This window comes from Cebus imitator, unplaced genomic scaffold (genome assembly GCF_001604975.1).
Source record: "Cebus imitator isolate Cc_AM_T3 unplaced genomic scaffold, Cebus_imitator-1.0 Scaffold91, whole genome shotgun sequence".
NCBI classification, from domain to species: Eukaryota; Metazoa; Chordata; class Mammalia; order Primates; family Cebidae; genus Cebus; species Cebus imitator.
In genome coordinates, this window is record NW_016107406.1 from 6,769,069 (window position 1) to 6,782,451 (window position 13,383).

General features: G+C 38.8%; 1 protein-coding gene across 2 annotated transcripts in view; it reads right to left on the bottom strand.

Moving 5' to 3' along the window:
• Nucleotides 1–13,383, bottom strand: part of FARSB (phenylalanyl-tRNA synthetase subunit beta) — a 76,940-nt gene that overhangs the window by 32,931 nt on the left and 30,626 nt on the right. For both annotated transcript variants that reach the window (XM_017535309.2, XM_017535312.1), the window contains exons 13-14: nucleotides 9,093–9,185; nucleotides 4,061–4,178 (exon numbers count right to left, since the gene is read on the bottom strand). In XM_017535309.2, the coding sequence (XP_017390798.1) occupies nucleotides 4,061–4,178; nucleotides 9,093–9,185 (211 nt within the window). The remainder of the gene's footprint in view (nucleotides 1–4,060; nucleotides 4,179–9,092; nucleotides 9,186–13,383) is intronic.

Below are 13,383 nucleotides of genomic sequence, written 5' to 3' on the forward strand. Positions count from 1 at the left end.
CGTCTCTACTAAAAATACAAAAATTAGCCAAGCGTGGTGGTGCGTGCCTATAATCCCAGCTACTCAGGAGGCTGAGGCAGGAGAATCGCTTGAACCTGGGAGGCAGAGGTTGCAGTGAGCCGGGATCGCACCACTGCCAGCCCTGCCTAGGAAACAGAGCAAGACTCCATCTCACACACACACAAAAAAAAACAAAAACAGGGCATAACAGAACCAATTAAGTCAAAAGTTAGGATAAAAATTGGCCCCAAGTGCCTCAGCAAGGTGACATCAGCCCTTTAATGGACAGCTAAGTCATTCATGTAAAAAATTCCCATAAACCAGGATGCTAAGGTATCTGAGCTTAGGAACTGTAAATTTCTTTTATTTTTATTTTATTATTTTTAAAGAAAATTTTTTAAGAGGTGGGGTCTTGCTGTGTTGCCCCGGCTGGAGTGCAGTGGCTTTTCAGAAGCTCGATCCCACTACTGATCAGCATGGGAGTTTTGACCTGCTCTGTTTCCAACCTGCGCTGGTTCACCCCTCCTTAGGCAACCTCGTGGTCCCCCGCTCCCAGGAGGTCACCAAATTGATGCCAAACTTAGTGTGGACACCTGATCAGCATAGCACACTACAGCCCAGAACTCCTGGACTCAAGCGATCCTCCAGAGAAAACACCAACAGTTCTTATTATGTGGCTAGAACTTTTCAAACTGCAATTACATTTAATCCTTATAACACATCAATGAAATAAGTGCTATCATTATTCCCACTGTATAGATGAGGAAGTTAAGCCATAGAGAGAATAAATAGTCTGAAGTTAAGCAGCTGGTAAAGGCAGAACCATGACTCCAAGCCAAGCACTCTGATTGTATGCAGTCTTTCTATGGAACTATGGTGCTTTGCTGCCTTCCCTGTAGTCCTCTATGTACACCAGGCAACAAGTAGGGAATTTGCATGTACGTATTTAAAATACTCCATCAGAGAAGCTCATTTTGTTACGAAATAAAATCCAGGCCTATCTAAACAGAAAACATACTCCAAATAAACTATGTTTTCAAGATGGCAGACTTACCAAGCACATTTACCTCCCTTCATTTCTTAGGTCCCATTGATGATGAAAATTTTTTTTAAAAAAAGAATAAAGCAGAATGTTGCAAATCAATAGGCAAAAGTAATATCAGAAATGAATCAATGAAGAAAACAGAGCAGTTATAACTAAAGATATATAAAAGAGGTTTCCTACAGAAATTGGAACTATCCTTCCCGATGAAACAAAGTACCACAGAAACGCAAATCTAAAAAGTATACGAACTGAGTTTCTGGAATAATCACCTCAGTAATTTGCCTTTTGTTTTGTTTTGTTTTGGAGACAGGGCCTTACTCTGTCGCCCAGGCTACAGTACAGTTGGTATGAACATAGCTTACTGCAGCCTCAACCTTCTGGGCTCAAAAGATCCTCCCGCCTTGGCCCCCCAAAGCGCTGGGATCACAGGCATGAGCCAACAAGCCTGGCCACCTAGGTAATTGGTTAGAAGATGGCCTATAGCACTAGCATTTAAAAACAGCTCTTTCAATAGGAACGTCATTGTAAGCACAGGCCTTGGGGCCAGAAAGAGAAGCAGAGGACAGTCTATGCCTGGGCCTTTCCAACAAACACAAATTAAAACAAATATAGCAAAGGCACCGCTACCCAGGACTAAAATACAGTCAAGTGCCCCATCCCTACAACAACCCCAGCTTCCTCACCTGTACCTTCTGCCTGGCTATGAGCATGCCCAGCCCCACAGAACTGTGCACAGCCCTTAGGGAGCCCTGGCAATTAGGGAAGAGGCCTACTGCTGAAACAGTATTACAAAACTTTTGAAGAAACCTAGTGTAATTAACCTAATCCTGTATTTATAAACATAGCCATATATTTCAAAATATGAACAGATCATCAAGGATCAAAAGAATATAAAACTCAAAGAAATAGGATGAATGGAAACAAGTCAAGGCTAACAGAAAAATTCGACATAGGAATTATATCAAATTCTCAGTTATCTGTACCAATGGAGGATTTAAGGCACTCAAAACTATTTGCAGCTGGCACTAAAAGTGTTTCTGATTTCTATTATAGTAAATTTACTATCTAAAGAAAATTCTACATATTGATATTAAAAACGAACTTTCGGCCACGCACAGTGGCTCACACCTGTAATCCCAGCACTTTGGGAGGCTGAGGTGGGCGGATCACAATGTCAAGAGATCAAGACCATCCTGACTGGCATGGTGAAACCTACTAAAAATACAAAAACTAGCTGGGTGTGGTGGCGTGTGCCTGCAGTCCCAGCTACTCAGGTGGCAGTGGCAGGAGAATCACTTGAACCCGGGAGGTGGAGGTTGCAGTGAGCCGAGGTCACTCCAGGAGGCCAGGAAGAAGGGTAGTGCGTGCCACTCCAGTCTGGCGACAGGAGTTTTCCTGTAGGTGGCACGCACTACCCTTCTTGCCAGACTCTACTTGCATTCTCTAAGGATGTATGACTAGACCTGTACTATGGCTCCAGCTGCAAGTTCAATATTTTATGCAGCCCTGGGCAAATTACCACTTTCTGTTTTAGTTTTCCAATCCATTAAATGGGACAATACTGGGGAACAGATGGAATCCCGCCTTGGCTGGAGAGTATGCCATGGACAATACTACCTCTGGTCATATCTCTGTATTTCCTCGATAGGTTGATTTACAGTCAATAGTCGTGACTACTTTGGGAAGTTAAGAATGATGTGCATTATCCTCTTCAGAAGAAATTGAGAATAAGGTCTCTGTTTCTGTCAGCTGGTGCAAAAGAACACAGTGAATTCTGTACAGTCTAGAGTAAGCATCGCTGCAGAAATGCTGCTAGGAATTGATCTGTTAAATTCAAGAGCCAAGGAAACACAGCAATTGAGTCACTTAAGGTACTGCTCCCCAAGGGACCAATGCACATACAGCTTCAAACAGTCAGATTTGTATCAGAGACTGGAGATGTGGAGTCTGAACCAGACTGAATTCCTTGGCAATCAAGTGGAGGTATTTACTAAATATATACTCATTAAATAACCACCACATTCCAAGTGTTGGACCAAGCAAGCTACTGTACTAACAAGTCCAGGGCTTACTCAAAAATAACAAAAACTGGTAAAACACATTCGCAGTCACTGGTACAATGGTAATTGTGGACAGTCACTGCGAAACTAGAATGACACGATATCAAGTATGTTAAGACAATATGCATATAAATCACGTCATATAAGAGAATGTTCCAAGATAAAAAAGACAGACAAACAAAAAAACAAAACAACAGCGAAAAAGAAAATGTTCCACAGTGCTTGTCAAGTGAGATTTTAATAGAAATCTTATTTACTAAATCCTTTGTTTAAAAATGCTTTCCATTAAAAGAAATGAGAGCTATAGCAACCGAATAGCTAGATCTTGAATTCTGATTCAAATAAATTAATCATAAAAATTAAATTTATAAAACAAATAAAACTAAAGTGGTAGCGCTTATCTTTTAGAAACACATACTAAAGTGGCTGGGTGTGGTGACTCACACCTGTAATCCCAGCAGGTTGGGAGGCCAAGGCAGGCGGATCACCTGAGGTCAGGAGTTCGTGACCAGCCTAGCCAACATGGTTGAAACACCATCTGTACTAAAAACACAAAAATTAGCCGGATGTGGTGGCACATGCCTTTAATCCCAGCTATTCAGGAGGCTGAAGCATGAGAATCATTTGAACCCGGAAGGCAGAAGTTGCCATGAGCCGAGATCACGCCACTGCACTGCAGCCTGGGTGACAGAGTGAAACTGTGTCCAAAATATATATATACTAAAGTGTTTGCTGATGAAATGATACAATGTCTATGATTCATATTAAAATAATATGGCAAGTTAATAGTAGTATAGATGAAACAATCCTGTCCATGTGTTGGTAACTGTTGAAGGTGGGTGCTGGGTACGCAGGAGCTAATTATACTATTTTTTCTTTTATATATAGTTAAGGTTTTCATAATGAAAAAAGTGCTTTAAATACACAAATCAAATCAAAGGTGATTTATTCTTACCTGTATTAGAATCTTTTATTACAATGTCAGAGATTTCAAACAGTTTCAGAGGAAGGGGCATCTTACGATTTGCTGCTATGGTCTTCAGGAGGCCAGGAAGAAGGGTAGTGCGTGCCACCTACAGGAAAAGACATGAAATTGCACTGACCAAATAGGACCCAAATAAACAGACTTGATTAAGGACAAAGACTATGGCAGAAAGACTATATGGCTTCATAGGAAGGCACTTCCGGAAAATGCGATGCCCTAAAATATCCAAGTCACTTTCAATTTTCAATTCCAGGACACTGAAGTTGAACTGAAAGGAACTGAAAACATTCTCGCTTCCAAATTTACAAAATGCAAAATCATAAATTTGATTTAAAAATAAATGAGAAACAAATATAACTTAAATATGTTTGCTCATGTCTAAGGATTGGTTATTTTATTCATTAACACTTTATTTATTTATTTCATTTTCTCTTGTATTAGAGACACAGTCTCACTCTTTTGTACAGGATGGAGTGCAATGGGCACAGTCAGAGCTCACGACAGCCTCAAATGCCTGGGCTCTAGTGATCTCTTGCCTCAGCCTCCCAAGTAGCTGGAACTACAGGTACATACCACTGCACCCAGCTAATTGATTATAATCTTAAAAATTAAAGTTTGCTCTCAAGATTTCAAACACATGTATGCAAGTTTTCATAGTCTGCCTCATTTCACAAACTACAAGAAATACAAATGTTTAAATAGATTAAATGTGGGTCAGGCACCATGGCTCACACCTGTAGTCCCAATGCTTTGGGAGACCGAGGTAGTAGGATCACTTGAACCTAGGAGTTTGAGACCAGCCTGGGCAACATAGCGAAATATCACCTCTACAAATTTAAAAATTAGCTGGGTATGGATACATGTCTGTAGTTTTAGTTCCCAGGAAGCTGAGGTGGGGGACTGCCTGAGCCCAGGAGTTCAAGGCTATGATCATACCACTGTACTCCAACCTAGGCAATAGAGACCCTGTCTCTAAACAGATAAATAAAACCATAAATATATTAAATATGCATTAATCAAAATTAGGACCAGGAAAAATATAAATGCAATTCAAATATCATCACAATGAGGAAAACAGAATATAAATATGTAGGTGCTAAAAAATATATACAGCTGCTATGGGTAGGCTGTAATAATAACTCTAAACTTTTCATTGACTAAAACAAATGTGAAATTATGTACAGTCATTTCATTCTTACTATTCCTAAGAAATGTGTATCCTGGTACATTAAAAAAAGCAAAACTTTCCTGCTTTGTCTGTGAAATAAATTTCTCCCTATAAGCTATATGAAACATATTAGCTTCCAACACATGTTACCAGAAGGGTTTTATAAGCAGCAGCATAACATTATTGGTGAGAGTTTAGGCTTTGCAGTGCTCCCAAGCACTATTATCTTTTGCCCAGACTATTGCATAACCTTCTTAAACTGGCTTCTGTGCTTCCACTCCTGCCACCTACAGCCTATTCATACAGTGTGGTCCTTTAAGACAGAAAACAGATCATGCATCTCCCCCGGTCAAAAATCTTCAACACGTTTCCATTAAATTTTGAATAAAATCCACGGCCTACCTAGGGCCCTGTGTGATGTGCCCTGCCTCCCTCTCTACCCTCAACCCCTGCTGCTCCCGTGGGCTTACTGCACTCCAGCCACATTGGAGGCCACACAGCTCAGCAAGTAGGTTTCCATCTTGGAGCCTCCGTGCTTACCCTGCTCATACATTCTTCCTCTAGGTTCACATGTGGCCTCCTTCCTTCCTTCAAGTGTCTGCTCAACTGTTTCCTTCTACAGAGGTTTGCCCTTAACACCCAAGCTAAAACACAGAACCTCTTAGCTCTTATACATAAGACCCTAAATGGAATTGCTAGACTGTGCTTTGAAGGAAAAAGGGAACATCTTTCCCATCACACTTACTATACCAACAAGCTGCTATTCGTCTTCAACTTGGTGCTTCTTATATTGTTCATTTTCCCCATTGGAGGGCAAGTGCCCAAAACATTCACAGAAACAAAACTACAATGTTAAAAGTTACAAGGAAATTTAACTTAGTAAAATATAAGAAACTACTTTTATAGAAAACTTTTCTTAATTGTATCAGTGTATTTTATAGATATGCCTTATTTGCATATTTAAAAACCTACAGCAATACAAGAAATTAAACCTGAATCTGATCAAGCTTCTGTATCCAACTACTAATTTACTGGAAATTTAGGGGGCCAGTGGAATATATTCAGCAAATCCTAAATGTGAGAATTCTGTAGGACAAATGACTCAGTGTCTTCAATAAACAAACTAAAAGGAAAAGAAAGAAAGAGGGAAGGATGGGAGGTGCAACTTGCAGATTAACAGGGACATGAAAAGCACAGAAATCACTGTCAATGTATGAATCACATTTGAATCCCAACTCAAACTGTTAAAAAAAAATTGACAATTGGAAAAACTAAAACAATAACTGGATATGTGAGATTAAGGAATATTACTGTTAATTCGGAAGGGGTTTGGCAATATTCTGTAAATTTTTTTACTATAATAAAGTTTTACATATTTTAGCTAAGTTATATTTTTATCTTGTCCATTCTCTAACATATTTACTATGAGAAAAGGGCCCAAAGTTAAGAATTATGCAGGAGAAAGGATAGGCTTAGACAAGAAACTGAGTTACAGGCCCATGAAGAACTTCACATTTAACTTAACCAAAAATAAATATAAACCTCTTAACCAAATTAGTAATGGTAGGACTCGCCTGTTGGCAAAGCAGGGTAAAATATAGAATCTGTTAGGTCAAAAGACAGACACCCTCTCTCATCTTTAAGGTATTTTATGCAGAAAAGTTGATCCTTAAGTGTGCTAAGCCACAGCTATTTATAGTGACATTTAATGCATTTCTGATTGTTTTCCTTCTACTTATATAAAATAGATAAGACAGGATATAAATCCTGAAGATCACAGCAGTTACCACATCTTAAGAAATCTATCAAGCCTCACTAGAGAATACAAGGCAGAGAGGGAGGTGGGGATAAGGGCTGAAAAACTACCTATCGGGTACTAGGCTCACTTCCTGGGTGATGGGTTCAATAGGACTCCAAACCTCAACCTCATGCAATATACCTTTGTAACAGACCTCCACATGTACTAACTGAATCTAAAATAAAAGCTGAAAAAAGGCCAGGCGAGGTGGCTCACGCATGTCATCCCAGCACTCTGGAAGGGCAAGGGGGTGATCACTTGAGGCCGGGAGTCCGAGACCTGCCTGGTCAACATGGTAAAACCCCATCTATTAAAATACAAAAATTAGCCAGTTATGGTAGCACATGCCTGTAATTCCAGCTACCCGAGAGGCTGAGGCGTGAGAATCAACTGAACCCAGGAGGTGGAGGTTGCAGTGAGCGAAGATTGTACCACTACACTTCGGCTTGGGCAAAAGAGCAAGGCTCTGTCTCAAAAAATAAACAAATAAAAATAAAAGTTTAAAAAAAGTAATCTATCAAGCTTGATAACTGGGAGAAAATGGTGCATTTGGAATAAACAAAAATCCATTAAGATTTACTAAAAATCATTCTATGCAAATAAATTTGAATACCTCTTATTAAAAAGAACACCATGGGCAAATTTTAAAAGCAGTAAGAAGGCTAGACCTCAGAATACAAAATATAACAATTCATTATTACAATCCTTCCAAAATTAGTATAAGGATTTTTCAAACTTCTGACCCTAAATATAAAGAATTCATTTATTTGATATATATTATCAATTAGTTCTTTAGCTCTAATCTACATTAGTAGATAGTTCTATAGATAAAATTTAGAATTTTTAAATTTAGATTTAAACACTGCCGAACTCTTAGATTTTTAGAACTAACTCAGTCCCTTATTTTTGCAGAAGTAAAAACCAAAATACAAAGAAACTATTTCAAATCAGAATTCAGGTGTTATTTATAACAGCATTAACCTTCTTTAAAATATAACCTTCGAATTCTAATATTTCCCCTTGATTCTAGAAGACATGATTTTCTCTAAAGTCTGGGTTAAAAAACATACAGGCTTGCATATGCAAGAGAAAGAGAATAAGAGCTTATTAGTATAAAAGAGAGATAACTAAAGTTATTAATAAGCAAAGCTGTTATCATCTTAAAATATGCTCCTCTTATAGTTATTATCCTAATCTATAACACAGATCACTTAATACTTAATATTAAAGTAGTATCATTATCATTTAAATATTCCTAAACTCTAAATGAAACTGCCAATAAACTTAGACAATTACAATAAAAGACATAAGCAGCACAGTCAAGACCTGATGTAATGGGCAATTTCAAAGTCAATGACTTACAAAGGATCTGGGAAGAGGTTCTGATTTATTTATTACAAATGAATGGAAAAGAGATGAAATCTGGCTGGACGCAGTAGCTCATTCCTATAATCCCAGCACCTTGGGAGGCAAAGGCAGGTGGATCACTGAGGCCAGAACTTCAGGACCAGCCTCGCCAATATGGTGAAACCCCGTCTCTACTAAAAAGACCAAAATCAGCCAAGCGCGGTGGTGTACACCTCTAATCCCAACTACTTGGAAGGCTGATGCAGGAGAATCACTTGAACCCAGGAGGCAAAGGCTGCAGTCAGTCGAGATCATGCCACTGCACTCCAGCCTGAGCAACAGAGTGAGACTCCATCTCAAAAATTTAAAAAAAAAAAAGATGAAATCTGAAAAGAGTATTAAATAAAATCAATTATGAAATGGAAAGTTCAGACAAAAGAGACAGGGCCAGATAATACAAAGCAAGTAAGAACCAAGCATAAAGTTAATCAAGAAAAGATTGTTTTTTAAAGTTTTAAGAATTTTTGGCAGCAAAGCATGTAGTAACCAACTATAAACTTACCCAAGAAGATATTATTAAAAAGCTCTAAGATTTCACCATCTCAGGTATAATAACTGAAGAGACTTTTCCTAACTCAGGTACTGCCTCTCAGTTTTTACCTGAATTCTCATCTACTTAAAATTCTTACCTGAAATTCAGCTGTTTTAGGATTACTTATGTGGACTGCCTTTGTTGCAGAGATATCCACACCAAGTTTATCAGCAATATCTTCTTGGGAGCACTGCAAAGTACATAAAAAATAGATGAATATGGAAAAGCAATTAAGTTTAAAACAAAAAGAAATGCTGTAAGTCAACTTCTAAGGGCAATTTATATTCTCTCCACATATCAGCAAGTTAAGAATAGGCCTGATGTGAGCTGAAGTAAATGTAGTAATAATAATAAAAACTATACAAACAAAAAGAATAAGCCAAAAATAAACACACATCAATCTCAGCCCCACAGCAGATGGATTTAACATTAATACTTCTCTCACAGCGAGTCCTAGCCATCATGCAGAGCTAAAGTAAATTTCTCATGTGGAGATCGTATAACCTGTACTTGGGCCCTTCCTAAGCCAGTTTCCCATTTACCTTTCCAATCTAATCTCCCATGATGCCCGAGCCATTCCCTAAACCTTATGTTTCCCTACGTTACCTGAAATGCACTCCCACCCCCACTTGCTGCCCTTCCCTAAGGCCCTACTTAAATGACTTCTCTTCCATAAAAATATTCCTAATGACTCTAGTCAGAAACTTTCTCTCCTTCCTTGGTACTTCATGACTTTCTATTTTGACTACCATTGTAACCCTTGCTAAATCCATATTGACTTGTGGCAGAACAGTAGGACTGAGAACAAAATTCGAGTGACTGGCACTCTGCCCAGTGTTCTTTTACTGTATCACTTAACTTCTGTGCACATGCCTGAAACTCTTATAACAAATAAATTCCTTAGTACCCAACCATCAAAGAGAAAGATGCTTGTCACCCTCAGAAACCAGCAATGTAGGCAGAAGTTATAAAATTAAAAACTCACTTGACTTTTAGATGCATCAAGTCTAATAATAAATGATATAATGAGAAAATGCAAGTATGATGCCTGGCACAGAGTAAGCACTCAAAAAATATCAACAATGATGATAAATGACAAATCATTACCAAGGATAAACTATTATCATGTATATTAATGCTAACTTTTTTGAAAAAGCATTTAAAATGCAACACAAAAACTGATGTACCATCAGATTATTGTACTGTAGTCCAGTGTTAGGCAATATTGTTCATTATACTCTTCTACAACTGGTTTTCAAGGACTAGTTGGCCTATATTTCATTTATAAAAACAAAATGGTACACACCAACTGAAATGGAAAAATAATTCATTTCATGTCAATGTCAGCTCTAGTGCTTCTTGCCATGCTTTCTTAAGAAAGATCCTGAGAGGCCGGGCGCGGTGGCTCAAGGCTGTAATCCCAGCACTTTGGGAGGCCGAGGCGGGTGGATCACGAGGTCAAGAGATCGAGACCATCCTGGTCAACATGGTGAAACCTCGTCTCTACTAAAAATACAAAAAATTAGCTGGGCATGGTGGTGCATGCCTGTAATCCCAGCTACTCAGGAGGCTGAGGCAGGAGAATTGCCTGAACCCAGGAGGCGGAGGTTGCGGTGAGCCGAGATCGCGCCATTGCACTCCAGCCTGGGTAACATGAGTGAAACTCCGTCTCAAAAAAAAAAAGATCCTGAAGCCACATCCAGGCACAGCAGAAAACAGCTCCCTGATATGCTATGGCTGCTGAGGTGAAGAATGGTGGCACGCACACTCGGGATAAGCGTTTTCCCCACAGCATAAAGAGGCTTTACAGCAAGATTTAGGTATACTGTAATTGATTAATTAGGAAATGCAATTGACTTGAAGCAATCTACTCTCAACTGAAACTAGTCTTTTCTGTGTAAAAGAAAAAGACTCCATAGACATGTGGCAATGCAGCTGTGTATCTGAGTGACCTTGTGTTTTCTCATGGCAATGAATAATAAGGGATAGTGACAAGAAGCAATTTAAATTAAGCTAACTTCAATGGCCGTAGTTAGTACACAGTAAGAAACTTTTTTTTTTTTTTTTGAGACAGGCTGGAGTGCGGTAGTGCAATCTCGGCTTGCTGCAGTCTCCACCTCCCAGGTTCAAGTGATTCTCCTGCCTCAGCCTCCCAAGTAGCTGGGATTACAGGTGTCCACTACCATGTCCGACTAATTTTTGTATTTTTAGTAGAGACGGGGTTTTGTCATGTTGGCTAGGCTGGTCTCAAACTCCTAGTCTCAAGCGATCTGCCCACCTCAGCCTCCCAAAGTGCTGGGATCACAGGCATGAGTCACTGTGCCTGCCAGAAACTTTTTTTTAATGTTAATATTTAGTGTTTATTTTAATGTGTTAGAAAAATATAACAAGTTAATGAAGCTCATAATTTTTACAAATATTATTCCTATAACAAGGTTGAAGTACATGAGCCAATGTAAAAGTGAGCCAATTTAAAAGAAAATATTACAACTACTATGCAGATATAGCAAAAATCATTTTGATGAAATGTGAATTATTTACACTTGGAAAGTCAGGGACTACGTCTCAGAAAGAAAATGGTTGTTATTCTTGTGTAAAACTGGATTTAAAAATATAAACCATCTTTGCTCAGTGATGCTTAGGCTTGCCTATACACATCTTCATAAACATTTTCTATGTTGAAAATCCTATAGGAAAATTTAGTACAAATCTGAAACTGTCCAAGAGCTCACTCCTTCCTTTCCCCCTAGGGATGAACAATGAATGTATTAAAGTGACTTTGGACAGCTTAACAGACTGTTTCTAACATCCCTGGTGTGTCAGTTCAGTCACAGGCCTTGGATGCAGACAGGAATGGGCAGGAATCCCTGATCCACAGCCATGGCGTAGGACAAGTTACTTAAATTAACTGCTGTGAAAGACAGGAATGCCTACTTCACAGAAGTATACTGAGAAGAAATGGAATCATGTACACAAAGCCCTTGGCACAGGGTAAACATTCCCTGCAGAGCCGCCACTAGACAGGACTCAGCCTCTGTGCTTCTCCAAAGACCCGCGAGGCTCCAAGGTCACAAAATCCAACTGCACCACTAATACAAAAGGGCAGGGAAAAATGCAGACCCAAGTTTTAACAGCAGTTGTTTCTAGAAAGAAAAACAGGATTCGAAGTGGGGAAAAGAACTGTCATGGTTTTCTCTACATGGGAAAATGAGATGGATTCCTATGACACCCATATGTTTTAAAAAATAAAAATGCCTTTCTCAATATTATTTTTGGTATTTCATTTTACAGGATATCATGGAGGCCCACAACTACAAATGTGTGTATAAATGTGTACATAGACGAATGACATGGTATTAGAAACCTACTGTACACAGTATGACACCATGGAAAGGCACTGTTCTAGGAGGCCAAAGGTCAGGACTCTGCTCATGATAGAATGAGATAATGTAAGATGATGCCTGGCACACAGCAGTTCTCTTGCTGTCCGTGTCAAACGTGCTACGTACTTATCCTCTCTCAGCCTCAGGTTTCCTCATTGGTGCAGTGCCTGACATATAATAAATACCCAATAAATGTTGAATAAATGACTGCTGAATCAGAAAAATCAAAGTATGAAGCAAACTGGAATACTTAAATATTCTAAAAGATTGAGAATTTCAGGGCTAGGGCTCAGTTGCAGGGGAGAAAAAGAAGTAGCTTCCTTCCCCCACCGCCCCAGATCATTAAACGTACTTGAATCCTTAAGAACTATATTGTAGGCACCGCAGAAATGCTCAGCAAGAGGGAAAAACGGAACTACAAATTGCATACACATTTTATTCTTTCAAACAGCAAATCTGGTGGGGGGCGGGCATTTCCTTCAGATTTTGTAATAAAAGTCATTTCCTGATTGAGGCCTTTTATGTCAGCTTTTCAACTCAAAGCAAATGTTTGTGAACATGTTCAAAGACAAAGAAATAAATTTAATGTGGAACAGTCCACAAGCTTTTACCCAGGGCGGCATCTAGTGGGCAGAGCTGTAACCAAATTAAGACCAAATATTCTAACTTAATAAATTTGGTTATGAAATACATTGTGAACTCTCAACACTCACATGAAACTATAAAATATTTTGTCATCTGTCATTTAAGGTCTTTTTTTCTAGGACTTCATGTTCTTTTGTGGCTGTAATAAGAAATGCTTCAACATTACTTTACCAGGAATAGTATAATGTCAAGTAACAAAGTTATTCTTCCAGAATCTGGAAGTTTCAACAGTCTAGATTTTTTTTTTTTTTTTTTTTTTTTTTTTTTTTTTGTATTTTTAGTAGAGACGGGGTTTCACCACGTTGACCAGGATGGTCTCGATCTCTTGACCTCGTGATCCACCTGCCTCGGCCTCCCAAA